The 27,500-nt window shown below is 47.0% G+C and overlaps 2 protein-coding genes across 7 annotated transcripts in view; both read left to right on the top strand.

Moving 5' to 3' along the window:
- The window catches only part of znf800b (zinc finger protein 800b), a 21,457-nt gene extending 13,224 nt beyond the window's left edge, over positions 1 to 8,233 (top strand). For 2 of the 3 annotated variants that reach the window (XM_042078484.1, XM_042078483.1), the window contains exons 4-5: positions 2,797 to 2,940; positions 3,489 to 5,494. In XM_042078484.1, the coding sequence (XP_041934418.1) occupies positions 2,797 to 2,940; positions 3,489 to 5,494 (2,150 nt within the window). Of the gene's footprint in view, positions 1 to 2,796; positions 2,941 to 3,488; positions 5,495 to 6,876 lie in introns of those variants that run through there. The other variant, XM_042078485.1, reaches the window with a different exon arrangement.
- Positions 8,234 to 9,245: 1,012 nt separating this feature from the next.
- The window catches only part of grm8a (glutamate receptor, metabotropic 8a), a 163,374-nt gene continuing 145,119 nt past the window's right edge, over positions 9,246 to 27,500 (top strand). For 3 of the 4 annotated variants that reach the window (XM_042078880.1, XM_042078881.1, XM_042078884.1), the window contains exons 1-2: positions 9,246 to 9,332; positions 11,621 to 12,490. In XM_042078880.1, coding sequence (XP_041934814.1) covers positions 11,942 to 12,490 — 549 coding nt within the window. In that variant the 5' untranslated portion in view covers positions 9,246 to 9,332; positions 11,621 to 11,941. Of the gene's footprint in view, positions 9,333 to 11,620; positions 12,491 to 24,295; positions 24,374 to 27,500 lie in introns of those variants that run through there. The other variant, XM_042078883.1, reaches the window with a different exon arrangement.

Genomic DNA, 27,500 nt, shown 5'->3' with positions numbered 1-27,500 from the left:
GTAGCCTAGTTATTGTTGTGGTAGATATATTGGTGTTGGTACTCGGTATTGGCAAGTACACAGATATAAATACTAATACCTGTACTCTAACTCGGTTTTGGAAAAAAATGGTATTGGTGCATCCCTAGGTAATGATATATCTGGTTGAAAATATAGTATACTATATAGAAAATATAGTATAGTATATCATCCAATATCTGGCTGACCATGATCAATGTGTAAATGTTAGTGACAATCTTTGATAAATATCTATTATGGCAGTGATATCATGATGTGACTTAGTCAGTGCAGAAAGCACAGGGTAGAATAGGCTGGTCAGGTGAAAGAGAGTCCCTCGCATCTCTTTATTGCATCACTTTTCCTGATGTTTTGGGTCTCTGCCATGGTATCGGTTTAGTGTCTGTATCGAGATTTTGGTATCGCCGTGACAACACTATAGCAGTGTGGGGCTTTGTCCAAGTGGAACTCCAAGTACAGTTTCTGCCCAAACTCTATGTGGGTCTTTTGACAGAAATGGTCTGAGATTCTGTGGTATAAAAACACTGCATGCTCTTTAAAAGTCAGGCTAGATCAGGTAGGGCTGTCTGCATATAGTAAAGCAACAGCATGATTTAAAAAAAAAAAAAAAAAAAAAAAAAAACTCAGTTAAGTGGGTCATCCCATATTCTTATCCTCCTCTGTAACCTTCTGAAGTGAAGATGAAGCAGTAGGTCCCGAGGCCTTTCCTACTACAGTACAAATATAGCAAGACTGAAAATAAGATCAAGTCCAGTATTGACATTGACTGAAAATGACAATACACATGCCAAACGACTATTTAAAACTATGGTGGGCCAACATTTGTTTTGTGGCTAATACTCATCATCCATGAACAAAACAAATATGTAAGCTAGTTTGCAGTGTTCCTTTCAATTGATGTCAATTGAAAATCCACTGACCATGCACATTTGCAGTGAATTGCTTTAAAACTAGTGAACTGTGCATCTTATTTGTTGGAAAAGACTGAATGTGTTCGGCCGCAGGCTGCGACAAAGCACCTGCACTTCCTATTAAACAAAACCTGATTGAAGTAGGCTACGCAAATATAGCTTCACCTTGTGTGTAATTTAATTATATATGTCACTACTGCCTTGAACATGAGGTTCTCTTAATAGGATTTAATGGTTATTCATTCTAATAGTTTTCAGGTGGACTTAATGACCATTCTTTAATTATGGCCGTCGTTATCAAAAGAATACTAGGAGCTGCATGCTCAGCAAAGGCAGCTAGCATATCAGCCTTCGCTCAAGTGCCCACTTGTTAAAAGAAGATATGGTCAGGGCAAATGGACATGCATGAGTAGGTCTAAGTTTGACTTAATTGGCGTTTACTTTTAGGTTGAGGGTTTAAGAGAGGCTGTAGCCGATCACATTGCCATGTTGGTGGCTGGGATTTTCTTAAGTGCAAGTGTAGAAGACCTTGAAGGATGTATCCTATTTGGAAAAAGAATGTAGGCCTGCTCTCACTCTGACTGGCACTTTTTCCACACTCTACCAGAGAGTAGAGTAATCAAGGATCTTTGACTCTACCTTCCGCAGTGGGAGGTCTAGGTTCATAAAGTAGATGTACTCGTAGGGACATGGTGTCAACATTTAAATTGACTTGTTTGCAATTAACGGTCCTTGAGCTGGGTGATGGAGCCGGAGATGAAACTGCTCACCCACTGCATATGTGAAATTGTAGGAAAAACATGGCAGACAAGGTCACAGTGATCCCTCCATAGACATATAAGAAAGCTAAACAGGCAGGACTGTGACATCATCCATTCACTGACGTTCATTTTCAGAAACGGGAAGTTGACTCATTCTACCTCCCATTCTATTTCCTTTGTTCCACTCTTGATGTTGGCGTGGTAACAGCCTGTAATACTGTCATGGAGGAAATTCCCATAACTGGTATTATTATACGGCTCTTCACAATGCTAGTAGAACACTCCATTGACTTGAATGGGATATCCCAACGTTCTACGGTAAAATAAATTCATATAATTACCGCTGTCAATGGCAACGGGTTTTGTGCTGCTGATCATATCACTCCGCAAGTATTCCGGTCACTTCTTGCATTGGAACTTCATTCAAAAGTGAAAGCAGACGGTTGATCAGCTGTGTTCTAAAGAATGTTTGATTCAAGTTCAGCGTGTGTTGCGAACTATTTGTTTCTCAGCAAAAGCCACGACGAAACGGTAACAAATAAGTGTAAAGAGACATATCGTGGAGTTTATTTTTTCATTTTGGCAAGTAGCCGTATAATAAGCGGGATAATGTATAGAACGCCGGTCATTATGGGAAAATAAGTCCCTTCAGGGCGAAACAAGACCCCTCCGCTGGCGCATCAGGGTCCGGTTCGCCCTGTCTGTACTTATTTTCCCAATAATGACCAGCGTTCTATACATTATCCCTTACATAACAGGTGCATCTCGCAAAAATAGAATGTCGTTGAAAAATCCATTGCCCTAAAGGCTCAGAATGTTGCCAATGTTTTGACTTAATTAGTTGATTAGAGCTCTTCTCGGGTTGACATTTATGTATTATAAATCTTTATTCTAAAATTAAATTTTAATATTTTAATATATTTTTATGTAATCATCAAGATTAGAATAATCAAGATTAAATCAAACAGAAAAAAGGCTTAAAATATTTCACTTTATGTGTAATGACTCTAGAAGATTCACTTCTTGATACAAATTATGTCTGTAAGTGGTTTTGAGGAAGTATGTCATGGTGAACGGTCAGGTGAATGGCTTGTGTTCGCTTGCAGGCACCACACAGCTCCGGCACATCCTGCTGAAGGAGGTGGACACCATCTTTGAGTGTAAGCTGTGCCGCAGCCTGTTCCGCGGCCTCCCCAACCTCATCACGCACAAGGAGTTCTACTGTTTCCCCCGGCACCCCGAGCCTGACGGTCAGCATCTCAAACACACAGACGCACATGCACACTCGGACAGACAGACAAACACACACATACACACAGATGTGTACACACCAACACACATAGGCATGTGCATCCTTAGACAAACACAAACACACACACTCAGACAACAGACAGACAAACGCACACAGACACATACATGCGCATGCATACTTAGACAGACAGACAGACACACACACACACACACACACACACACACACACACACATCATTTCTGACAATACACCTCATTAAACTTCAGAGAAACCCACTGTGTTTTGTGTTCCCTGAATTTGTCTTTCACGCTCTTTGAAGCTGATTAGTTGTTTGACTTTGAAACTAGATGCATTATACCCCGTGGTGTAATGAGATCGTGACCTCAGTGCATGTAGTTTAGGCTTCTCATAAATCTACTTGTCCACACTTATCACAAAAAGTTCAATGTGAAAGGTCTTTGATCCCGTATAAGAACTATCTAAGAAGGATAAACTAATTTTCAAATATTCATCCCACCTGTCACCTTCCATTTTTGTCCTGGGCAGGCTCTTCGAGAGAGGCCAGACAGAGCACAGCCATGAAGGAACTGATCGAGGCCATCTACCCACGGAAGGACGAGTGTGTCGTGCGGCTGGAGCCCATCAGCACCAACCAGAACGCCGTCTTCCAGCACATCGCCCACGACGACAAAACCACTAGCCAGGCCACAGCTGAGCACCGCAAGGAGAAGGAGAAAGACAGAGACAAGGAGAAAGAGCCGGAACTGAAACACACTGTCCTGCTGGAGAAAGCGGACCCAGATGTGTTGGAGAGCGAGGCAGAAAACCAGGAGGAGACGGAGGAGGAGGAGGGGGAGGCCGAAGAGGAGGAGGATGAGGAGGAAGAGGAGGAACTGCAAGGAATGGAAGAGGAGGATGATGGGGATGAGGGCACAGAAGACGAAGGCGACCCGCAGGACAGCCCCGAGAAGGGATCGGACGCCGATGTGGACGTGAGCGACAGTTCAGACCCCGTGCTGCAGGGCGTGAACATCACCTGCTGCATGTGCGGCAAGGACTTCTACTCTCGGCAGAGCATCCGCCGGCACTGCCGCAAGATGCACCAGAACTGGCTGGAGGAGCTGCGCAAGTTCACCGAGATGCGCACCGTGCCCATCAGCCTGCTCTCCATGGTCAAGGTGCCCACGGGCGCCTCGCCCGTCAAGACGCCCTACGGCAAGAGCTGCCCCGTCTGCTACAAGTCGTTCGCCACCAAGGCCAACGTGCGGCGCCACTTCGACGAGGTGCACCGCGGCCTGCGCCGCGACCTCATCACGCCCGACATCGCCACCAAGCCCGGCGAGCCGCTCTCGTTGGAGAGCAAGCCCGGCCCGACGACGACGGCGGCAGCGACTCCGCAGTACAACCTGGCGTCCGGCAAGTGCCTGGTGTGCAAGCGGAAGTACAGCAGCCAGGCGCGGCTCAAGAGGCACCTGCGCATCGTGCACAAGATCCGGCCCAAGGTGACCGCAACCTCCACCGCCGCCGCCAACTCTGCTCAGACGCCCTCGTCTTCCGCGGGTAAGAAGGCCGTCAAGCGTCCAGCCTCGCCGCCTCCTCAAGCTGAAGTGCAACGCCGCGGAAGGCCGAAGAAGTACAAACGGGAGGAGCAGTACAGGCCCCGTAAGCTGCAGGAGGAGGGCAGCGACGAGGGGGACGCGAGTCCCACGGTGCGCCGGCCGAAGCTGGCGCTGGGCTTCGACTTCAAGCTGCTCTACTGCAAGCTGTGCAAGCGGCAGTTCAGCTCGCGGCAGAACCTGGACAAGCACATCGAGCTGCACACGGACAACGACAACGAGATCTTCATCAAGTTCTACCGCTGCCCGCTGTGCAGCTACGAGACGCGGCGCAAGCGCGACGTGCTGCGCCACATCACCGTGGTGCACAAGAAGCCCGGCACCTACCTGTCCAAGATCATGGCCACCATCGAGAGCCGCGCCGTCAAGAAGCCCGCCGAGCTGGTGCTGAGGAACAGCGGCGCGGTCAAGCGGACTCAGCCGCCCGCGGCGTCACAACACCCGAAGGAGGAGATGAACGGCAGACACGAGCCGGCCATCGCCGGGACCGCTCCCCAGAGCACGCGCAAGCACTCGGACACCCCCGCGTCGTCCACCCCGGTCACGCGCAGGCACGAGATCCCCCCGCCCACCCCACCCGTCACGAGGAAGCACAGCCTGTTCCACTCCAGCCCGCCGGTCACCAGGAAGTCCGACCAGCACCATCACCACCACCAGCAGCACTCTACGACGCCCCACACGCGCAAACAGGAGGCCCCACAGCCTCTGGCCTCGGCCAAGCAGGAGCCGGCCGAGTCGCAGCACAGCACGGAGGTCAAGGTCACCAAGAACTTCTCCCTTCACGCCTGTGACATGTGCGGCCGGGCCTTTGCCAAGAAGCTCTACCTGGAGACGCACAAGCGCAGCCACCGGAACGCTGCTGCCGCCGCCGCGTCCACCAACGACGACAACCGCACTCAAGGGGTCAGCACGCGGTCGAAGGCCCTGCTCTGGTAAGTGTCTCTCTCTCTCCCAACATCACATCCTCCCAGCCTCTCTTTCATTCCATCCTGCCTTTCTTGCTTGCTTGCTTTCTGTCATTCGCTCTTTTATTCATTGATTTGTGCAATCCCTTTTTCCTCGTTTTTGTACGGAGTATAAGCCTGCTATTTACCTACAGCTGAAGAGTGCCCTCACAACAATGCCTCTGAGACTGCGACTGAACAAATGTTTAGAAGCACTTCCTGTTTGCGAGAAAACAATCGAGAGAGCTCGGCCGCAAGTCGTTGGTAGACCCTAGAGTCACTCCCGCTGAGTCAACGTGAGGCACTCCACCGTCACATCCTGCGTGGGCTCTAATGGGGTTCGTGCCGGTGGCTCTTCTTGTGCGCATTGAGACGAGCCGGTCGAGACGAGCCAGTCGAGCAGCACCGTCTCCAGAGGAGCCGAGGGTCCCCTTCGACCAGACTTTAATGAACTGGCCTTGTAGCTCCGCGAGCAAACAGTGACGCTCCGCTCGGCTCTGAAATATGGATCCCACGGCTGGGCCAGGAAATGAGGCCGAGCCCCCCGCTATTCAGCTCAAGGTTTTTTTTTTATTTTTTTTTTTACAAGAACCCTCCCCACACACACACACACACACACACACACTCAGACACACACACAGAGAGAGAGAGAGACTCCTTCTTATGCTTTTCTCCTGAGGATGCCCATGAGTGGTCTGTGATGAAGTAGTAGCCGTGGTGGAGGGGGAGAAGCGGAGGTCTTGAGAGGCTCCTCTTAAAAGAAAGCAATTAAAGGAGTTCGGCTGCGTCGTTTCCAAAAACGAGCCCCTCTATACGCCGCCGCATTGTCAGACCGTGCAAGGACCGCGGAGACCAGACTGTGCCCCTGAACAACGGCTTTAAGTCCGAGCTTTTCTCCATCTTCCTCTCCACAGACCTCTTATTTGCTGCCTTTGCTGTATGTTGGTTAGGCTGTTAGCAGCAGATGTGAGGTCTGCTGTAGTACATTCTTTGAACATGAGGCTTTGTTTTGTCAGCAAAATAGTTTAGTTTGCCGCCGGGACCCATTTGGATGGATGCATCGTAGTCACTGTTTGGCTGTGTGTCTGTGTGTGTGTGTGTGTATGTGTGTGTGTGTGTGGCTGTGTGAGTGTCTGTGTCTGTCTATTAGTGTGTCAGTGTGTCCATATGTGTATGTGTATATGTGTCTGTCTGTGTCTGTGTGTCTGTGTGTGTGTGTGTGTGTGTGGCTCTGTGCATGCTTCAAACATCTTTTAATTGACCACAGAGCTCACAGCTGTTTTTCTCTCTCTTTTCCTCTCTTCCTTTCCCTCTCTCTCCTCATCCCTCTCTCCCCTATCCCTCTCTCCCCCATCTCTCCTTCCCCTTTCTCAGATCTTTTCTAAGGATGCATCTCATGATCTCACACTGGATCCCTCAACGTCACGCCAGACGCGAAGAGAAGGGGAGCTTTGAAAACGCTGCCAGCTTTGGACGTGAAAAATGCTGGCGCCACTGTATTGTAAATAGTACCAAAACAAAAAGAAGGTTCACGAAGGAGGAGGCATGGTGATGTTTGTGTACAAAGGGACTGGTTTCTAGCTTTCCCGTATCTCAGAGGACGTCCATAGCCCCCTCTCTTTTGGTTTGTTTGTTTGTTTATTTGTTTGTTTGTTTGTTGACGTTTTCCAGGAACTCTAATCTCAATATCTGCCTACTCGGTTGAATGTTTGTGAGTTGTACGAACCGGAAATGATTAACATTTATTCTTGCAGACCACCAGCCTAAGCCCCACAACTACACTCCCCATCCCCTTCCACGCCCAATCCTCCCCCCTCAGCGTAATAGGACTCTGTGAGTCAGCAAAGGCTGTGCTTTCTTTTGTTTTGTTCGTTTGTCTGTGTGTTTTATAATGTCTAGGACCACAGTCACTCTTCTTTGTTTGAATGAACTTTATTAAAACTCATTCCACTATCAGCCCGCCAGATCGGAACCCTCGACTCGGTGCCTCCACTATACTCTACCCTTTACACTTACCGCCCAGATATCTAGGGCTGTTCAGTTGCACCGCACCGCTTCCTCCACTTGGGGGCAGCAGAGTGCAAGTCAAGTGCATTATGGAGGCACCACAGCGTGGGGTTGTTGGTCTAGGCACCGTTGGCTGTTGTTTTCCCTCATTTCCTTTACCTTTTGCTCAGATGTGAGCATGCTCAAGTACCAAAACAAATCCTGTTTTAGAGGATCGACCAGAAGCAAATCTCTACTTTCTTGAACTTAAAAAAAAAATGTCCTGACTACTTCCAGATGGAAAGGTTTCGTTTGTTTGTTTGTTTTTTTTATAGACCCTTTAAGTTGCCATCAGCTGAAGTCATGCCGCTTAGTTGTTAGCCGTGAAGGGGGCAATTGAACAAAAGGTCATGCAAATATATTATTTGACTTGTGTGTAGTCAGAAAACTAACACATGCATAGGTTCTACCAACAGCGTCACCATTTAGACTAAAGTGTTCAGTGTTGGAAAATATTCTAGTTTGGTTATATTACTGACAGGAGGTCATTATTTTATTCGATAATAAGCCAATCATTCAAAAGCTGAAGTAATTAGAATCATTAATTTTATGTAGTCTTCCTGGGCTATTTTGCCTCCCAACACACCCACTGCAGCAGGTAGGCTTCTTGGTTCATTGCTGAAATGAATGTATTCCTAGCTGAATCCACACTCGCTTTCCCTAATAAACCAAGCAACGAAAACAATTATGTGTTACTGTGATTATTTGTTTTACTTTTGCCTGCTGAGAATCGAATAGGATAAAGAGTTTTGCAGATTGTTATATATAAGTAAGTATATATAAGTCAGTCTTTTATTTCCAAATGTTCCATAAGTTTGTGAAGGGAAGACTAAAACATGATTTTATCAGATAAAAGATGAAAATGTTTGTAGATCAAGCAGGTAAGACGATGTACTTATACTGTCCAACTTTTCTGAGGGTAATTGTAATCTAACAGGCCAAACCGTTTGAGTAATTCGAATAAATAAATAAATTTAATGTTATAATGATTGGAGACATTTAAAATGCCCCTCATCATGCAAAGGGTTGCAGAAATGTTTGGCTGATTTGATTTAAAAAAAAACACGGTGTACTGCCATTAGCTGTATTTAACACTAGAGCGCAGTGTTGCTCTTGGTTGGAACGAGGAGCGATAAGTGTCCTTTGCATTAATGGTGAAAATCAGCTGTTAACAAGAAAATGGCTTATTTCGACGAGAAACATGGCACAATAAAAATGTCTTTAGAGACTAGTTAAATTGGCTAAAATGGACAGTGGAGTTAAAATATCTTCAATCGAGACAAACTCTTCCCAACAAATCTGGAAACCAAGTCTAAGCGGGACAAATAGCCAAAATAAACAAAAAATATTTCAGAAACCCTCAGCCAACTCCTATACCTTTACTGACATATTCTAGTGAGACGTTTATGACCTACAACCACGTATTAAAACAAGTTCTCCTTACTGAAAGAAGCTGAGAGGTGTACCAAAGTCGTTGATGTATTAGCATATAATAGTCCATTGGGATTTAATTATTAAATGTAGGCTTAATCTCTTATCTTTTCGGCAACTTCAAAGATAAAACAGCAACGGAATAAACTGCAGGATTGATAGGCAGGGAGAGAGAAAGAGAGGGAGAGAGAACGATGAAAGACCAATCAGGGTCGGTGGGAGTATTTTTGTGATTCATCCGGCGGAGACGCGCTCTCGGTCCCTGAATGCGCTGTTCGTTTCAGCACCGTAGACCCAAGGCGCGTGCGCCCGCGAGCTTTTTGAGAGCTAAAATCTGCAAGTCCGCGAAGAAGGTAGGTCGGACCGTTGATTTATTTGTTCGTTTGATTGTCTTAAGTGGAATTTTGCCCTTGTGAGACTACCTTGGATGGTTTTATGTGTTTCATGTATAGTAGTCTGTCTCCCTCGAATCCTCGTGCGCACTGCTGATAAAGTATCTTAATATTCCATAGCTGTAAATGGGCATCTATGCACAGATAACTGGAGTAGCCTAACTGTTAAAGGAATTCTGCAGAGGAGTCCTTCCCCTGTTAGAGGAAGATTGGGCAAACGGAGGAACCTCGTTGGGAAGTTGCTGGGATTGTATAGATTTTTGGGGGACTGCACTCTTGCAGCTGTGCGCTCTCTGAAATGATCAGTGCTAAATGTGTGTAGTGTGATGGTAGAACTAGGGGATTTATCGTCATCATCAAAATACAACCCATTATGCAACTAATTAATATGTTAATGAAACATTTTCTTCGGCTTTGAAGTAAGAGTTTGAATTAACCTGTTTGGCACATTGAACAACCTACCTATAGGCTAATCTGCGTTATTTAGGCTAAACTAAAGGTGTTATTTCTGTCGAACTGGTGATTCACAAACTCACTGCACTTATCCAGTGCAGCATAAACTGCGCACTGGAAGTGTTGATGTATAGGAATGCAGTCAGTGTTTCGTTTTTTTTAATCTAGATATGTAGAAATTATATTTAAATCATTAATATACCCTCGTTGACATGGGGAACGCAAAACATGGTGCAACATCTCCATGTCTGCAATATGGTTAATTGAGAGAAATTGACTTTTATGTCAACACTTGTAAGAGTAGGCTAGACCAGAGGAGGAGATCCCCTGAGAGTTAGTGCCGATGGAGAAATATTATAGGATCACGAGAAGATGATGGCACAGCTTGACACGTACAGACTCTCGCAAATAATAATAATAATAAAAAGAATTGGGCTAGACTTCGCCTGGCAGTGTGACACCGTTCTTGTTCTTGTCTGAGACAGTCGAGTCCTGATTGCGTTGCTCTCCCTCTCTATTCATTGTCATTAGAGAAGAGAGCGGATTTTAGGAGTGACTGAATTCGTGTAAGCGATGTCATACCAACTAGCAGAAATATCTCATATTCCGAGATATCGTTTGCTAATATTCATAATTGTTTAAATTCCTTTATATATATATATATATATTTAAAAAAGGCTAGGCGGTAGTCTTGCTTCCAACCTATGCTACGTAGTGCGGAATGTGATGTCACGGGCTGTTTTTTAATCATCCCAAGGTGCAGTCTTAAAACATGTTGTTATGCCAACCATTATTTTCCATTTTAGTTGTATGCCAATTAACCCTTGATAGCCTAGACATATGTATATACGCTTCCCGTATTTGATGAAACAACAATCATTGTGCCAGGCAGTTAAACGCAATTTTATTCCCTGTGCGTGTGAGGTGGCAGATTGTGCTGCACCTGCCGTTTGGAATACACCACGCTGTGATAATGTTCATTTGATGCATAAGATGGCGATGACCCTACTAGCCGACTTGTAAATAAAAATGGGCATTTGTTGATTCTGGTCAATTACACCATAGACTGACCTGCGGCGCCAATTAGCTGCCTATGAAATGCTTACAGTTACATTTTGGAGATGTTTGTTTGACTAGACTGTAGTTCGACTGATCAGGTTGTGGCCATATTGGGAAAAGGCTATCTTAAATAGGTCCAAGTGTGCCACCCTTAGTTCTGTGACCGGAAACGTGCCTCAGATATGACACTGAATGGTCGGTAATCAATATGACAGTGTGATGGAGAGAGTGGAGAAGGTGGTGCGGGGCAGACATCAGGGGAGGGGGGTCCGCACTATTGTTTCCCTGTTACCTAAGGTTTTATTTACATCATATAGCCTACTTTTTAGAAAGTGAAGGTTAACGAGGTTGTTTATTGACTGGAAGAGAAATGCTCGATTTATGTATTCGACTGCTCTGCTCAGTTGTCCAGTTATGTGTTTGTTGCTGGTAGGCCCACTTGAAGTCCTGATTATCCTCTCTCGTTTGCTATTTCCTTCCATGCGTTCCTCCCTGAGAGACTTAATGAGACATAAAGGGAATTTATTCAACTGATCAGTCTGTAATTTCAGAGCTGTCAAAATGTTATGTCAGCAATGCACGCCATCTGTGTTTTATTTCTGTGGGCAGCTGCCCTTGTGTCTGTTAGATGCATTTGTTTTGACTGTGTGAAGCGCAGGCCATTGCAGTGTTGTCTGACAGAAGCACTCAGACTGTGTGTGTGTGTTTTTTTTCCCTTCTCCTTGTATGTCCTACAGGCCCCAGCTGAAGATGTGAGATCACTGCTGCAGCGCACTTGAGTGTGAGATTCTTGCTCCTCTCCTTGTGATTTCCCTTCTCTTATCCGCCTCCTCCTCCTCCTCTTCCTCCTGTATCCTGTCATGTGTGCCCCAAGAGTTGGGGCCATGGTTATATCTCACACCTGCTCCCCACTGGATCTAGGGGGTCTGCCTCAGCACTGAGGGGAGGGTTTGGGGCACCTATGGTCGAGCCCACCTGCCGGCCCTCCCGCCACCGTTCTCATTGGCCCGGAATCCGCTGGACCTTATCCTTCGTGTCGACCCAACCACTGCGTTACCATGGCAGCAGCAGTGGCAGCAAGTGAGCCCGCAGCGCTGAGGTGCGACCGGGTCTCGCGGCAGAGCCTCCTGGTCCTCCTGACGGCCCTCAGCTGGTGCTGGCTTCTGGCGCACGCCCAGCGGCCCGTGGATACCCCCTCGGAGTACGCCCACTCCATCCGCATTGACGGCGACGTCATCCTGGGCGGCCTGTTCCCCGTCCACTCGCGGGGCGAACGCGGCGTGGCCTGCGGCGAGTTGAAGAAGGAGAAGGGCATCCACCGGTTGGAGGCCATGCTCTTCGCCATCGACCTCATCAACAAGGACCCCGAGCTGCTGCCCAACGTGACGCTGGGCGCACGCATCCTGGACACGTGCTCGCGCGACACCTATGCCCTGGAGCAGTCGCTCACCTTCGTGCAGGCGCTCATCGAGCGCGACGGCTCAGACGTGCGCTGCGCCAACGGCGACCCGCCGATCTTCACCAAGCCCGACAAGATCGTCGGCGTGATCGGCGCCGCCGCTAGCTCTGTCTCTATTATGGTGGCCAACATCCTGCGGCTCTTCAAGGTAAAATCTCCGCTCAGGTCATTTCATTTCCACTACACTCAGCCAACGGGGGTTGGCAGTGGTTGCATCCTGTGTGAAACCCTTGCCTAACATGCTGACTGTCACTGGGGTTTGTCATGTGGTTGCTGTGCACGGCTTCACATGGTGGTTTTCAGTGGTTTTCAGACAAGGTTTTGTTGTTTACCCCCCAGCAGATTCAAAGTCTTATATATTTATATATGTATCCTGGCCTGGTTTGGCAAAGCATAATGGAGGATAGTGCTTGCAGGGCACCATTAAGGGCTATCTGTGCCACTTTCTGCCCCAATAGGCAGCCTATTGTTCCCGTCCGGATATTGCTGTAAAATGAGCTCCGGCACTTTTTGCCACACTTGTCACTGGTTATAAGAGAAGATAGAAGGACAGAGCCCACAACACCACAGCTTTAAACACAGAGGTGCTGCAGCCCACACTGCTGCCAGCAGATAGAGTTCAATTATGACAACCAATTAAAAAGCATTCAATCTTACTAAAAATATGCTGTCCCCACTAAGCTTTGTTTTTCAGACAGTTCAGTTAAGATGAGTTTTGTTTGAGGGTGGGAGAGCTAGACAAATGTGCCTGGTGTGATACTGCTCTCAACTGGGCCTTGTGGGAATTAAACACTTACAAAAACACTGTGGAGACAATGATGTGATCTCCATCAGTGAATGTTTTATTTTTATATTATTTTTTATATTTTATTATTATTAAGTCAATCTGTATGTGTGGGATTGGCTTTGGTATACACATAATGTTCATTAGCTGACAAGGGCTTGATGAGCATGATGCTTAGACGTGACTGAGTTAATGATCTGTGTGACATTTTGCCCACACAATCTTCTCTCTTGCAGAATGCTATATAACCATCAGGTGATTGTATCGGAGCGTGACACACCAGCACTTAACGTGATTTAAATAAGGGATCTGTCATGACGTTCAGGGGTACATGTAACCCCCATTCTTTTTCTTCTCTGGTTCGGAACATGTCTTTGGCTGCTTGTCGCAATAAGCCACTGAACCGTTGATGTGGCTAACAGGATTTTAGGTATTTAGAGTGAGGAGCGATGTTGCCAATTGCTATCACATTACAAGTCAATGCTTTCGCTTGTGTTTCATGTCATGAATAATGCAGCATCTGTTAGGGGCTGAAAATAGCCGGGTTTGAAATTTGATAAACATATGGATGGCGAGTTAATCTGGCACAGAGTCCCCCCAGATTGTTGCACTCAGCGTTAACCCAAAGAAAGAAAGAAAGAGTGACAGAAAGAGAGATAGAAAGGATGGAAGGAAGAAAGAAAAAATGCAGTTGCACAGCAGTGGCTGGGAGAGTCGTGGGAGATGAAGAGATGGCGACGCAGTGAAAGGGATTTCAAAAAGGCCTCAGGTTACACGAGTGGGACCCTCTCTATGGGAAACGTGCATGGAATACCGGAATTTCTTCGTCTGTGGGAACAGAGGATTAACTCTCTTTGCCGGCATAGATACTATGTCAGTGTTGTCAGTGAAGGGGACAGAGCCTATTACTGGGCTCAGTTTCTAGGTGTTATAACAGCCACATCGTATTGCCGTGTCATCAACACAGACGCTCGCTTGTTCCAGTCCCCCCCGAACGGTGTTTGTCCAACCAGCCCTTGTGGAAAGAGAAAAAGGTCTCACCTTTGCAATCATGTGCTCAGCAATTTCTCGGCCTCTGTGTGTGTGTGTGTGTGTGTGTGTGTGTGTGTGTGTGTGTGTGGTTAAGGCAGGCCCCTTTAGTGGACCCACAGGGCGCGGTCTGTTAATAGGGTGTCACTGACTAGACATGGAGGCCCGCTTTTCACACTCCATTGAGTTGTGTAAGCGGACACACTTGGCTCCCTCCGCTTATTGATTGTGACTCAGGGGCGAGGCGGCTTTGTTAATTGGATTGTTGATTATGGATTCCCCAAGTCTAAAGCACCCCCCCCAACCTCCCCCCAACGTCTCTGTGAGATAGCGTTATTGTCAGAGATCTCCATACAAACCATAGACGATTAAAAAACGAACTAATTACATTTGTGTGCACCAGAGTGCAGTGGTGAAATATTGATAAATCCCCAAGTGTGCGTCGTTATCTTTCCCATTTCCATTGTAGCCTCCTTGTCGGAGCTGCTGATAATGGAAGCCGCAGCCTCTCTGAAGTCTTAGCGTGTACAAAATGCACCTGAGAGGAATCATCGCGGAGGCGACGTTTTAATTATGATGAATGACTGTACGTGTGTTCCTGTGTGCATTCGGCTCACTCGCATGAGGAGGTCTCCGGGGATAAGAAGGCTGGGGCCAGAGCTTGTTTCTTGTTTCCATGAAACTCAGTCGCAGTCTGTCGCCTCAGCCTTGAGTCGTGTGTGTCTGTGTGTGTGTCTGTCTGTGCCTGTCTCCCTCTGTGTGTGTGTGTGTGCGTGTGTTTGTTGTGGTTTTATAGGTACAGCAGGTGGTGGGTGGCTGGCTCCGTTCACATCAGTGTTCTCAGGGTGGGGGGTGGATTATCCACGACTGAAAGAGTAAAGAATGTCTGAGGCTTTCGAATACACAATGGCACGCACACAGCAGTCTACCTGCAGCAATTTTTCCTGGAGAATTTGCCTGGGATATTTTCTGAAATGTGTCTAAACACCGATAAACAAAGGTTTCGGGAAAACGAAAACGATTTTCAACACTTTTAAATGCCATCTATCCTCTTGCTCCCAGCCGAGGATTTATCCAGCAGAAAGAAAAAGAAGAATAAAAGCAAAGATCATTTTCTGTGTCTTGCTGGGAGTTAAATTGGTGGGAGCAAATGTTTTTAAAACTACAGCGGTTTATAGATGGGGTATTCAAAAAAAAGGGGGACAATTTGGCGTGTGTCGTGAGTCACATTTCACCACAAATGCAGAGTGCATTATAAATCGATTTTGAGGCTCATTACACAACGAAGACACAACAATTAGGTTAATGTGTAATTAACCAACAGATGCTCGTTGCACCGTGTTAGGATGGGAGAAGCAGTCATGGCTATGTTTGTGCGATAATGCAAAAAAGGTCACCAACAAACAGTGTTATCTATGTAAATGTATATATGCGTATTGTGCACCTCTACCCCTATTCATCGTGCGAAGCACATGCCTGAGCGCTCTCTCTCCACACAGCTCGCAGTTTCGTTAAGACTTTGGCAGATTAATAACGCAACCTAATACCGTCACATCCATCAGGTTGATCTATGCGCAGTCCAGCACCGAGAAAAGTCAGTGTTTGTTCTGTTGGGTCTTGACCTGAATGTGTGGAGCAGACAGAGAGCGAGGGAGAGAGGGAGGGAGGGAGGGAGAGAGGGAGGGAGAGAGAGAGAGAGAGAAAGAGATAAGGGGGTATATATTAGCGAGCGCTGGGATCAGACGGGATATGGGCGGCCTCTGCGTCGGTGTGATGTGGCGGGCAGAGGCATGGAGGCACGTGGGTGAGAGAGGCCACGCAAGGCCTATTAATGATCCGCCGGCTGATTTCCTCAGCGGAAGTCGATGATAATGAACCTGTGGGGCACATGGCACAACAGACATGAGAGGATCTCATTAGGACGTGTGGGAAGAGGGCTGTGTGTAAGGAATGTGAATATGTGGAAGAGAAGAGAGGAGGGGAGGGGAGGATTTGGGTCTCAGAGCATCAACCCGTATTTGGTACCCCAAATCAAAACAACCATGGCCTTAAAAAAAAAGAAAGAAACCCCTATTGTTTGCGAATAACACAGGGGGTTGACCTTTTCTGGCGCTCCGAATGTTAATTGTCCTCCTCAACAAAAAAAGGCAAAGCCCAGCGAATGACTCATGGCTACTTTAAGATGAAGAGAAGTAGAGAGGAGAGAGGAGGGAGGAGGGAAGGGAGGGGGGGGCAATGGCTACTCAGCACTGATGAAGGCGGCTGCATCGCTCGTTGGCATAATCACACGTCTCTAATAGCCTAATAAGTGAAGCTGGGGGTGTTGTGAAGCAGTGGCTGTAATGTGAGAGTGTTAAATGAGTCTTGTTTTGACTGATACTGAAACCCTTTCGCCCACCCCGAGGGAGGCCCTAAGGCGGTTGTCAGGACAGTGTGAAAACTGGTGCCAGGGTAATGATGACCTCCCAAATGGGCATGTGTTGGCGGTACCCAGAATGCACTGCAGCTTCAAAAGACATATGGAGTGGTGTGTGCACTGTTGAATGTATTCATAAAGGAGATGAAAATGACTCCATCAAGGGTCATTCAAAGTGATAATTCCTTTCGCGTGGTTGAGAAACTTAGATGGAGTGGACTTGTCTCAGACAACCAAAGTATAAATCTTGCTGTACAGTGAGTACATGAGAACAGAAATGCAAATATGTAAAAGAAAATGAGTCCCCATTAATTAAGTTTTGAAGCCATTTTTGTAGTTTCAAGTGTAGTTTCTGTATATTGATACAGGCTTTACTCTCCTTTGATGTTCTGCTGAGTTATCCTCTCCTCTCCTCTCCTCTCCTCTTCTCTTCTCTTCTCTTCTCTCCTCTTCTCTATGGTCTATCTATCACTTTCCTCTCATTTTTCCATGCAAGACTTCCTCCTCTTCTCAGCTCAGCTCTTGTCCTTCGCCCCCTTGCCCTCTTCATCCACGTCATTTCTCCCAACCCGTCCTCCCCTCCACCCCTCCCTCTCTCCTCCTCTCCTCCTCTCCTCCTCTCCTCTGAATGATAATAGCTCTCTCTCCTCCTTCTCTGCCGGCCTGGGGTTGACAGTGACAGGACTTATGTGACCTGACGGAGCATGGTGCGTCTCCTTGGGCTCCTCGTGGAGGAGGAAGAGGAGGTGGTGGGGGCAGTGTGCAGAGGAGTGGGGTGGGGAGTCTGTCACTGATAGCTTGAAATCATCTGCTCCTCCCTGTTCCTTGGGGGCCATTCCTTTCACAGAGGTTTATTAAGACCTAGGCATTATTTATAAAAGGACACGGAAAAAACATTAGTGGTGCTGGAGGAGGAAAACACATACACCCCCCCCCCCCCCCCCCCCCCAACACACACACACACACACACCACCTCTCCTACCTCCATCCACTACAGAAAGCTGTAAATAGTTTATTTAGCTGAGTATATAGCGAATCGAGTTCAGGTCCCCATACACCCATTCCCTGTCTAAGAAAAGCATGAAATGTATATACACCTGGTGCACGTGTGGTGGCGAATCAATAACCATCAATACATCACAATCAGCATTTTCTCAATGCCCCCAGGGCAGATTGTTTAGCCTCTCTGGCCCCTAGTTTTTCCTCCATCGGTTTCACATCCCCGAGAGGTCGAGTAACACAGGTACTTATTTACCGTATCACTCGCCTCTGTATTGCTCCTCTAAGGACTATTTTGTAATCGTTTTATGTACTTTTGTCATGAATCCTGTGAAATGTCTATTATGCCTGTGAAGGGAGTCGAAAAAAAACCAAGCCAGCAGTGGCAAAGCTCGAAACAGTATAGCCTCAAGGTTAATCAGTTCATGTGCAGCGAGAGAGCAAGAGAAAGAACAATTCTGGACGCACCAAAGCTGCTGGGGATATGATTGTGAGAGGGCACCTGACCTCCTTCCCCATTCAACCGGCTTTGAGACAAAAATATGGTAATAATCTCTCTGCTCCAAGAGCGGGCTGAAGTCTCAGATGATATTTATCCGAGTTGAGGGCATTGTCTCCCAGATAATGCAGAAAAAGAGAGAGACAGGGAGTGAGAGAGAGAGAGAAAAAGGAAGAGTGAGAAAGAGAGAGAATGAAAGATAGGAGTTCAAACACACTTACTTTAATTGTTCTGCACCCAGCAGTATGAGAGTCAGGGCCAATAGAGAGGGATAGATAGACACAGAGAAAAGGTAGGAATATTTTAAACGTGGCTGCAGCGTTGCCCCATGTATTTTTAATCGGCCGCTCTTTCGGAGTGTCCAGCTAAATTATTCACCGCCGCCCGTGAGGGAGGCCGACCGACCGACCGACCGAACGGGTGGCGGCGGCGGCGGGGGTACTGCGAGAGCATGGAGGTGGAGGCTACCGCTGTGGTGGTGGTGGAGGATGGCTGGAGGGGCGTATGTGCGGAGAGTGGAGACCAGGGTCAGCCGGTGGAGTGACATATGCTCTCATCCCAGGAGTGCCCGAGGCCAGTAGGGGGCTAGCAGCAACTCTGGGTCAGCCTCTAATGGAGACCTTGAGAGAAGAAAAAAGAAATGCTGAGGAGGAGAAGGAAACAGGAAAAGGTAAGAGGAAGGACAGGGATGAAGACAGAGAGAGACTGAGAGGGAGTGAGAGGGAGAGAGTGAGTGAGAGAGAGAGAGAGAGGAAGGGAGAGAGAGAGAGAGGAAGAGGGAAGGAAAGAAATGAAGAGTAAAGAAATAAAATGAATCAATTGAATGAATGAGAGGAGAAAGCAATAGTGAAAGGATGAAAAGCAAGAGAAAGAAATGAAAGAAAAGGAAATGAAAGAAAAGGAAAGAAAAGAGAGAGACAAAGCAAAAGAAGATGAAGTGCACACTCACTTTCCTCCACTGATCCCTGTGGTTTGCTGCCTTGGCGGGAAGCATGACGGCCACCCTGGGGATTTTCATTATGGGAGAAGGAGAGGAGGGAGAGGAGGAGGAAGTGGACTTGCACTGGAGAGCTGATCAATACCTACATACTCTCTCAACCCCCCCCCCCCCCCCCCCCCCTCCACCTCCCCATTCCACTTCCCTCTCTCGCACCCTGGGGGGGAAGGGCTCGCGTGGAGCCCAGTAATTGGACCACGCCGGTAGCCCGAGGCGCGCTTTCTTTTCCCTGGGTTTAATTAGAGACGCGGGGCAGTGTTTGGGTCATGTGAATGTATGGCATTGTGTGGCAGCGGCGCTCTCTCTCTCTCTAATGAAGGGCGGAAGCCCCCATTGTAGGTAGATGAAATGAATCACATTGACTTTGCGCCTGAAAATAATCATCATGTTGCTCCAATCAAGAGATCAAGAGTCATTCCATTGAATGTGAAAAGGGAACCGGGGATGTTGTTATGACCAAAAAGTTGTTATGGCTTTTTAAACCAGCCCCAACTGACTTTCATTTAATTTTGGCAGTATGCAGATAAGCGAGCTTTTCGACTTCACCCCCTGTTGTGCAAGTATGTTGTTTGAATAGAGAGTTGATGTTATATGAGATGGACTGCTTCAAAAAAAAGTGTAAACCATTGATGAACCAACTGAGTGGGATGTAGCCTATACTGAACTGTGACGGTGTCCTGAGTCTTCACGGGAGGGATACTGCACTATGACATCTTAGGTCTTTGGGAGAAAGGGAAAGTGAACAGAAAAATAGGGACAGAAAAATAGAGCAAGAGAAAGACAGAAAGAGAGAGCGAGAGAAAGACAGAGAGAGGAAGTGGTGTGCTTTAAGCTCCTCTGTCCAAGGGTGGAAGGGATGGGGGGTACACCAGGGTCTTAATCCCAAACCAAGTTCCTTTACCAAGCTCTCTCTTGTCTCTATACCCAGCTCAAAGTGACAAGGCTTTGTGCAGTGAACAGTAAAGAGGAAGTTTCTATAAAAAATAAGCCTGTCATCTCATTGGGTAAGCGGCCGAGGTGATTAAGAATTCCAGAGAGATCTGTGGTCGTAGACTCCAGATAAGTGGTGAACTTAAAGCGCGCTCATTTAGAAGGAACGGCGGATCCACTAAATGGAGGCTTTGATGTATGCCAATATCAGAGCCTCAAAGTTCGACATCCACATTTTCTCCCTTAATAACCGGCCTGTGTTTTCCTCGTTATCTGTGGACATCGAGACGAAAATTGCACTTGCCATCTTTAAGCCTCTGGGTGTACATTACACACTCACACACACCACGGATGCATTTGCGTGTAATTTCATAAACATAATGGATGCCAAATTGGCTTAAAAAAAAACCACCTTGGGACCACTTAGTGGTGCCACGCCATGGACGTGAAATTAGTTTGAATCAAATTAATTATCGTGTAGGCCTACGCGTACGCGTCGGTCACATGCACACGCATTACTGTTAATTCATCTCTATACCTGCAGGCCACATGTTAGATTTGCCGCTCCTTCGGAAGACGCCGGTTATCGCAGTGCAGCATGGCACCTGCATAGACCTGAATGGCACTTGATAATTGAAATCATCTTATTAAAAGAGAGATTGTGGGTTATTAATGACAGGCGGCAGCTCTCCAGCAACCACGGAATTAGCAATTCATATCGGTCATGAAGTCCAGTGCTCGTAAATCAGCTATGCAAGCTCAGTCCAGGCTTTATTAGGGCTATTGAGGTAAATATGCACCTTTAGGTCTCTGTTTACCATCGCCTCTAGATCCTAATTATTGTGTCTGTCAGTGACAGAGTGCAATAATTATCAGTTTAGGGGGGTGGAAAAGAAGCAGGGAAACGCTGCAGACAACATCAAAGAAGAGCACACATTCTGTTGCTGTCTATGATGCATTCCATGAGTCATCAGCCTCATAATTATCTCCACTTGACTCAACATTCAAGGATTGTCCTTCATGTTTTCGGTTTACATGCCAAGATGTGTGTAGAAGCAGCAGAGAGCTAAATGATCTGCTTTTACAATGTCTTTTTAACCATTAGACTTACAGAACACACTCAGAAGCAGGAGGAAATCTATACATCTGAAGTGATTTGGGCTTCTCTGTTTGAATTGCACGTTTTGGCCAGAAGCTGCTGCTACATGCTGGGCATGGAGGAGGCGCAGTGCCCTTTGAATGCTGAAACTTGTTTTCAGCAGCTTGTTTTTGTGTTTGTGTTTGCTTTGGTTTCTCAGAAAATACGAAACAGTTTGTGGGGTTTTTTTTTTTTTGGAAGGTTTTTTTTTTTTAGAATACACCAGGGCCATTTGGGCCACGTTCAAAGCACCAGAAGAAAAATGGAGGCAGCATTTCATTTTCACATCCCTTGCCTTAAAGAAGCAGGTGCTACAGTTTGAAACGCGGTGGCACAGCATTCCGTCTTGCAACCCTGGGAATTGGTTTTTAACACTGAGTGCCTCCGTCATTTACAAGCTGCAAATAAACTCGACTTCTCATTAAAGTTGAACTTATCTCAGGACTATCACCCTTAAAAAGCTCTACGCTTCAAGCGCTGCTCCACGGAGACACGTAAGAACTCTTGGCAATTTCCCAACATCAATCTCTTTGACGTGAGAAGTCAAGCAAAATAGATAGATAGATAGATAGATAGATAGAAAGGTAGATAGATTGATAAATAAATATGTAAATAGATAGATAAATAGATAGATACATACTGTACATACATACATACATACAGACAGACAGACAGACATGGATAAATAAATAAAAGCTTGGCCCTGAACAGGAGGGTAGGAATAAAATGTTTTTTTTGTTCAGTCTGGATATAAAGTAATCATGATAGCCAGCCTATTACATGGCCAGTGATTGAAGGGCAGTGGTCGAAAAGGTAATGAATCAGCTCATTTAACTCCTTTGCACAGTCATATTCTTCACAGAGAATAGAATGTGGCTGGAGAACCATGTCCCTTCCACTCCAACAGTCAGGCCCATTGTGACCGCGTCTTCTACCGCTCAAATCTTTACAAAATGGTCGCCTTCCGTGACCTGCTCTACAACTCACTCGAGACGTGCCCAGCATCTTATGAATAGGATGTGGCGTGACCTATTGACGTCTCTGACCAAATTATGGGTGATTGATTTACACGGGGTCCCTAGGTAATTGGATTTGCCACACCCCATGGCTTATAATGCACATTATACATTAGGAAAATACAAAGTAATAGGACATTTATTGCTCGATAATGAATGAATGGATGGATGGTTATAAATGGTAGAAGGCACTGACAACAATACACATTCACACACACACACACACACACACACACACACACAGACACACACACACACACACACACACACACACACACATGCACATGTGTACTCACACACACACAAGCAAATGAGTTGAGCATGCTTATCGATTCGCCCCATAGACAGATTTAATTTTGAACGATGCGTGCTGCTGCTGCTGCTGCTACTGCTCCTAGTTGTCTTCCATGATATGTTAAAAGCCACCGCTTTCGCCTCACGCTCAACAATAACACATTACCATCGCATAAGACGGGATATAATGGCTGCAATTCAGTGTCACTGTCCTCTTTTGTTTGTGTGTAAAAACGAGGGGACCTCAGCAAACAAGAGAAACCTTCTCGCCACTCGGCTCTTCCCAGTGGCTAACACAAAGCTAATGGTACAAATAGCCACACATTACTCTGAGTGCATAGTAATAGTTTTAAGCACGTGGTAATCGGCTGCATATTGAGCTCCCGGTGTGAAGTGTGTTCACTGAGTAATGCCCAGAGCCTGGTGTGGTGCAGCGCGTAGGACGTTTTTTTTTTTTTTTCAAGAGTGTGTTGCAGCAGGAGATTTGCGTGGCGTCGCCTCTCCTCTTGCGTAAATCTCATTTCTATTTCCTTAACGACAACCCCTGCTGAGGAATGGTCAAAACCTAGGAAGCGTCTCCTTCCTCACCGTAATTTTCTTTCTCCCTCTCTCCCCCCCCCCTCTCTCACTCTCTCTTTTTTTTAGCTTTCGCTCCAAGGGCCCAGAGGGGGTGCTAAAGAGCTCATAGAATCTGTTTTTCTCTGTCTTTTCTATTAACACCCCCCCCCTCCACCGCACCCCTCTTCTCCTTTTGTGAGTTTGTGAGCAACCCATAGGCATGCTGGGGTTGGCTCTCGGTGGTCCGTCGCTACAGCGCTGGCTGTTTAGGAATGAATCACTCCATTCTGCCTCGCATGACGCACGGGGACTGTGGGGCACTGTTGGGGTGATTACACAGGATGATTTGCAGGCGCCCGTTTCCCACGGACCTTTTTGACCTCCTTCCCGTCTCTCGCGCTCCGCCACAGTATTTCTCACCTGGGGGTTTGATGTTTTGCGCGAAAATGCAGACGTCATGGTGTATACCTCCCGTTCTCCTTCCACTCCCTTTGATTGTGGGTACTCCAAAAAAGGGTTACATTTCCCTGCAATAGTGCAGTCGTTTGAGAAGGACTGGAGAAGGTTTCTGCTGGATTACAATACACCGATTTGCATGCAGGGCCCACGCAGCGGCCAGCCAAAGGCCCTGGGATACGTACGAGTAGGTTTAGCTCGAGTGCTGATGCAGCCCACCACCTCCCGCAATATGAGGTTAAAGACAGCCCATCTGCCGTGGATCCCCCTGTTGTTCAGATCGCTTGCGGAACATGGAGGATCCCAGTGCTGGGTGCTATTAGAGCCCCATCCCCATGGCTGTCAAAGTAGTCTGCAGGCCGAGCGAGCGTCTGGCTTCTGTTAGCACAACACGCTAATTATGCCCCCCAGGACAGCTCCCGCTCTAGCATTCCCTCCCTCCCCTTTCTCCGTCTCCACCCCACTCTCTCTCTCTCTCTCACTCACTCACCCACTCCACCCCTCCATCCTCCCTCCTCCTCCCCTCCACAGGCATCTCCACCTCCATCCTCCCAGTCTCCTCAATCCCCAGCCCCCTGTTTTAACGGAGGCAGCTGCAGCGAGATCTCTGCATCACCCGGGCCCTTTTAATCGCACCACCAGACAGACATATTACCAGCACGGTGCAAAAAACTTGCAGCATGTGTGTGTGTGTGTGAGTGTGAGTGTGTGTGTGTGTGTGTGTGCGTGAGTGTGTGTGTGTGTGTGTGTGTGTGTGCATGCGTGTGTGTGTGCCAGGGAAAGCGCTCTGATAACGATTTTTTCTTTTCTTCCCTCGCCTTCGCCTCTCTCCGCTGTCGGGGAGACCGGCCACCCGGCTGGCCGACTCGAGCCTCTTCCACCGTCCACCTCAGGAGAGACAGCTTATAAGAAAAGGTGAATAGAGATTGCAGGTCAGCTACAGTGTGTTTCACTCCTGCAATACATCCCCTGCTTCACTATGGCTCATATTTTTGGCCGAGGGCAATTCAGACCGAGCCCTTGCATCAGCTCGGTCCGCTTCATGGCTTCTCCACGTGTCTCTCACCCTCTCTCTTTTTTGCCCTTCTCTCCATATTCTTCCCTTCCCCCCCCCCCCCCCTCTTTCTCTCCCATTTGCTCATAGCAAGGTTGCTTCCACAGAGAAATTGCTGTTGCACTGCTGAATATGTTGGTGGTCGGATTTCCATACTGTATGTTGCACATGCAAACGGTTCTTCTCTGCCTCACCAGGGCTTATCTGTGATTCAGTATCGGAGCGTTAGCGGGCGATCGGACAGGACGTGGTTTTTGCAGTGAGGCGCGCCTTTTTTATGTTGTTCGTATTGGCAGTAAGCACTTTGTGCGCTGCTTATGCGCCCAGAGCGCCTCGCGTTTTGTGCACCTGCTGCGCCTCGTGTTTTCGCGGAGGCGTCCTGAGCGCCTCGACAGAGACTTTCTAATGAGGAAGACACAAGACTCAAATAATGTCCCACAGAAATTAATAATGGGGTTAGTTTGTAATGCAAACATGGCAGTTGTCTACACATATTCCGCTGCCAAAACATCGTGCCAATCATGTTGTGATCTCGCAGCTGGAGCGAGGTTGGTGTCGTGAAGCCTTGCGCGCGCAGTTCAATCCGAAATAGATGCCCAGTAAGCACCCAAAATACGTTGCAATATGGCCGCCGAGTGGAGGGACTTAAAGTGCGTATGTCAGGTTAAAAACATTTTTGACAAATGAATGGACATGAAGCAAGATAGTAGTGAGTAGTGATTTTTCTTGAAAAATCAACTTTAAATACAATAGAAAAATATTAACAGCTATTTTTATAACTGACATACGCACTTTGGCCTCAAATTGTCATACTCAGTTCAACTCAGAGTGGAAAAGTGCCCGATGTCATTCGCGTGTGCTTAGTGCTCCTCGCGTTTTACAAGTGGCAAGTCTGATTACCCCCTTTCAGGGCTGTTTGTATGGATATATAACAGTTGTGGCTCGCTGGTCACAAGGGACCTGGTAATATACATGCAATAGCATGTTGAGAATGTTTTCCTCCTTTTCTCCCAGAGACAAAACAATTACTTCTTGTGGTTCAGTTCTGATAGACCAATTTTTCTTGCAAGCACAGGACTTTGGTAAAAAAGGTTGCTATTTTTTTTCCTGCAAAAATCAATCAACCAAGTCAACAAGATTTATGGTTCTTGCATCTACAGGCAAAGTACCTTGTTTCTATTTCTATAGTTGACAGCTGACTTTAACAAACAGTGACAGACAGTTACAGTCCTGCATTTCCTTCATTCATGTAAATGCATGTTAATTACCTTGAAATTATATATTTTTACCCACTACATTCAGAGAAACCAATCTACTTATGCATATACAATACAGGGAGGTGTGTAGATAGAGGTGGGAAAACTGTGAATTCTGTGATCACAGTAAAGTGGACTGCGTCATGCGGTATTGTTTTTTTTTTTTTTTAAAGGCATTCAGAACATGTTTGATGATGGTGAAGGTTATTGTCCAATGTTTATAGCAATACCATTTCAGCCAATTAATGACATGATAAGAAGCAATGCTAATGATGTACAGCAAGCCAGTGGTGCTGCAAGAAAATGGTTGCTAACAAAAGGTGAGCTGTGGCTGGTTCATTTTGTGTGCCAAAAGATGCTATAGTGTGCTTCTCAAAGTTCCTGCCTTTGAGGCTCAGGGCGTTTGGCTCTCATAACATCAGGCCGATGTCTGCTAAGCCCACAGCTGTCTCTCTCGCTGCTGCATGAAATCCTGCTTCATCCGCTCCCTCGCTCTCTCTCCGTCTGCAGCAAGCAGAGGGGAACAGCCCGGCCTGTTTCTGGCTGGCTGTCTGTATGTGTACTTTACCCCACGTTCGAACAGTAATGATGTTCGTGTACTCTTTCTCTCTCTCTCTCTGTCTCTCTCTCTCTCACACACACACACACATACACACAGACAGACAGATGCACACACAGAGAGACACACACACACACACACGCAACACACACACACACACACACACACAGAAGGAAGGAGATGTTGCGGTGCATCCCTCTCCAATGCATTTCTCCCAACCACTAGCACTGGCGGCACAGAATGCGTCAATGCGCCATTCCACAGGAACGCTTCCCGGCGACACTCCTGTCCAATTAACAGCCGACGCCATGTCGCACTTTGCTACAGACGCCTGCTTCCTCTTGAGAGCCGCCTCTCTCTCTCTCTCCTTGCCTCTTTTTGGCCCCCCCCCCCCCACCATCTCTCACCCTTCCCAACATCCATCCGCTTGTCCTCCTATCCTTTCCCAGCATGCACTTGGGCCCATTAAAGCCTGCCAGAATCGAGTAGACTCCCCCCCCCCCTCCCCCCTTCCTCTCCCCCCCTCAGCGGGAGACACTATTTTTATTTTTGGAACTAAAAACATATCCTACTATGGGGAAAAAAAGAAAAGCCACTATCCGCTCCCTATGGTTTCCATTTACAACGGTTATTATGACCTGTTAATTGGCACCATGTTGTGCATACCTGTGTGTGTGTGTGTGTGTGTGTGTGTGTGTGCGTAGGTGTGTTTTTTCCTCATAACAGTGTGAAATTCTCAGCAGCAGCTGTGTTATTTATTTGTGTGGCTCGTGGCGTATAGGCAGTTTAGAGGGCACTGGCAAGAATAGGCAAATGAAGCGTGGGCTAAAATGTGCTAGCGTATCTGGCGCGCTGCTCCAGGGGTGATTTGCGGTGTTTGCTTACGGAATGCAGGTGATTTGTAAAATGACCTTAACATCCTCCGCTCAGAAGAATGCCGGGATGAGTTAGGTATCTTATCAAATATTTATGCGCTGGGAACGAAGAGAGAAAGTGCCAAACGGCCCCCACACCTTTTTAGCAGACTGAAAAATTCATCGCACCTCCTCTTGATGTGTTGGTGATGGTGGCTGAGAGTATTTCTGGATGATCTGGAGCATTATTTCACAATCACTGTAGCGAACAATGCAGCCATTGAGTGTATTTGTTATGTGTGTATCTGTGTGTGTGTGT

Source organism: Alosa sapidissima, chromosome 22 (assembly GCF_018492685.1).
Source record: "Alosa sapidissima isolate fAloSap1 chromosome 22, fAloSap1.pri, whole genome shotgun sequence".
Taxonomy (NCBI): Eukaryota; Metazoa; Chordata; class Actinopteri; order Clupeiformes; family Clupeidae; genus Alosa; species Alosa sapidissima.
The sequence above is the reverse complement of the archived record's forward strand: the minus strand, read 5'-3'. Positions and strand labels throughout refer to the sequence as shown.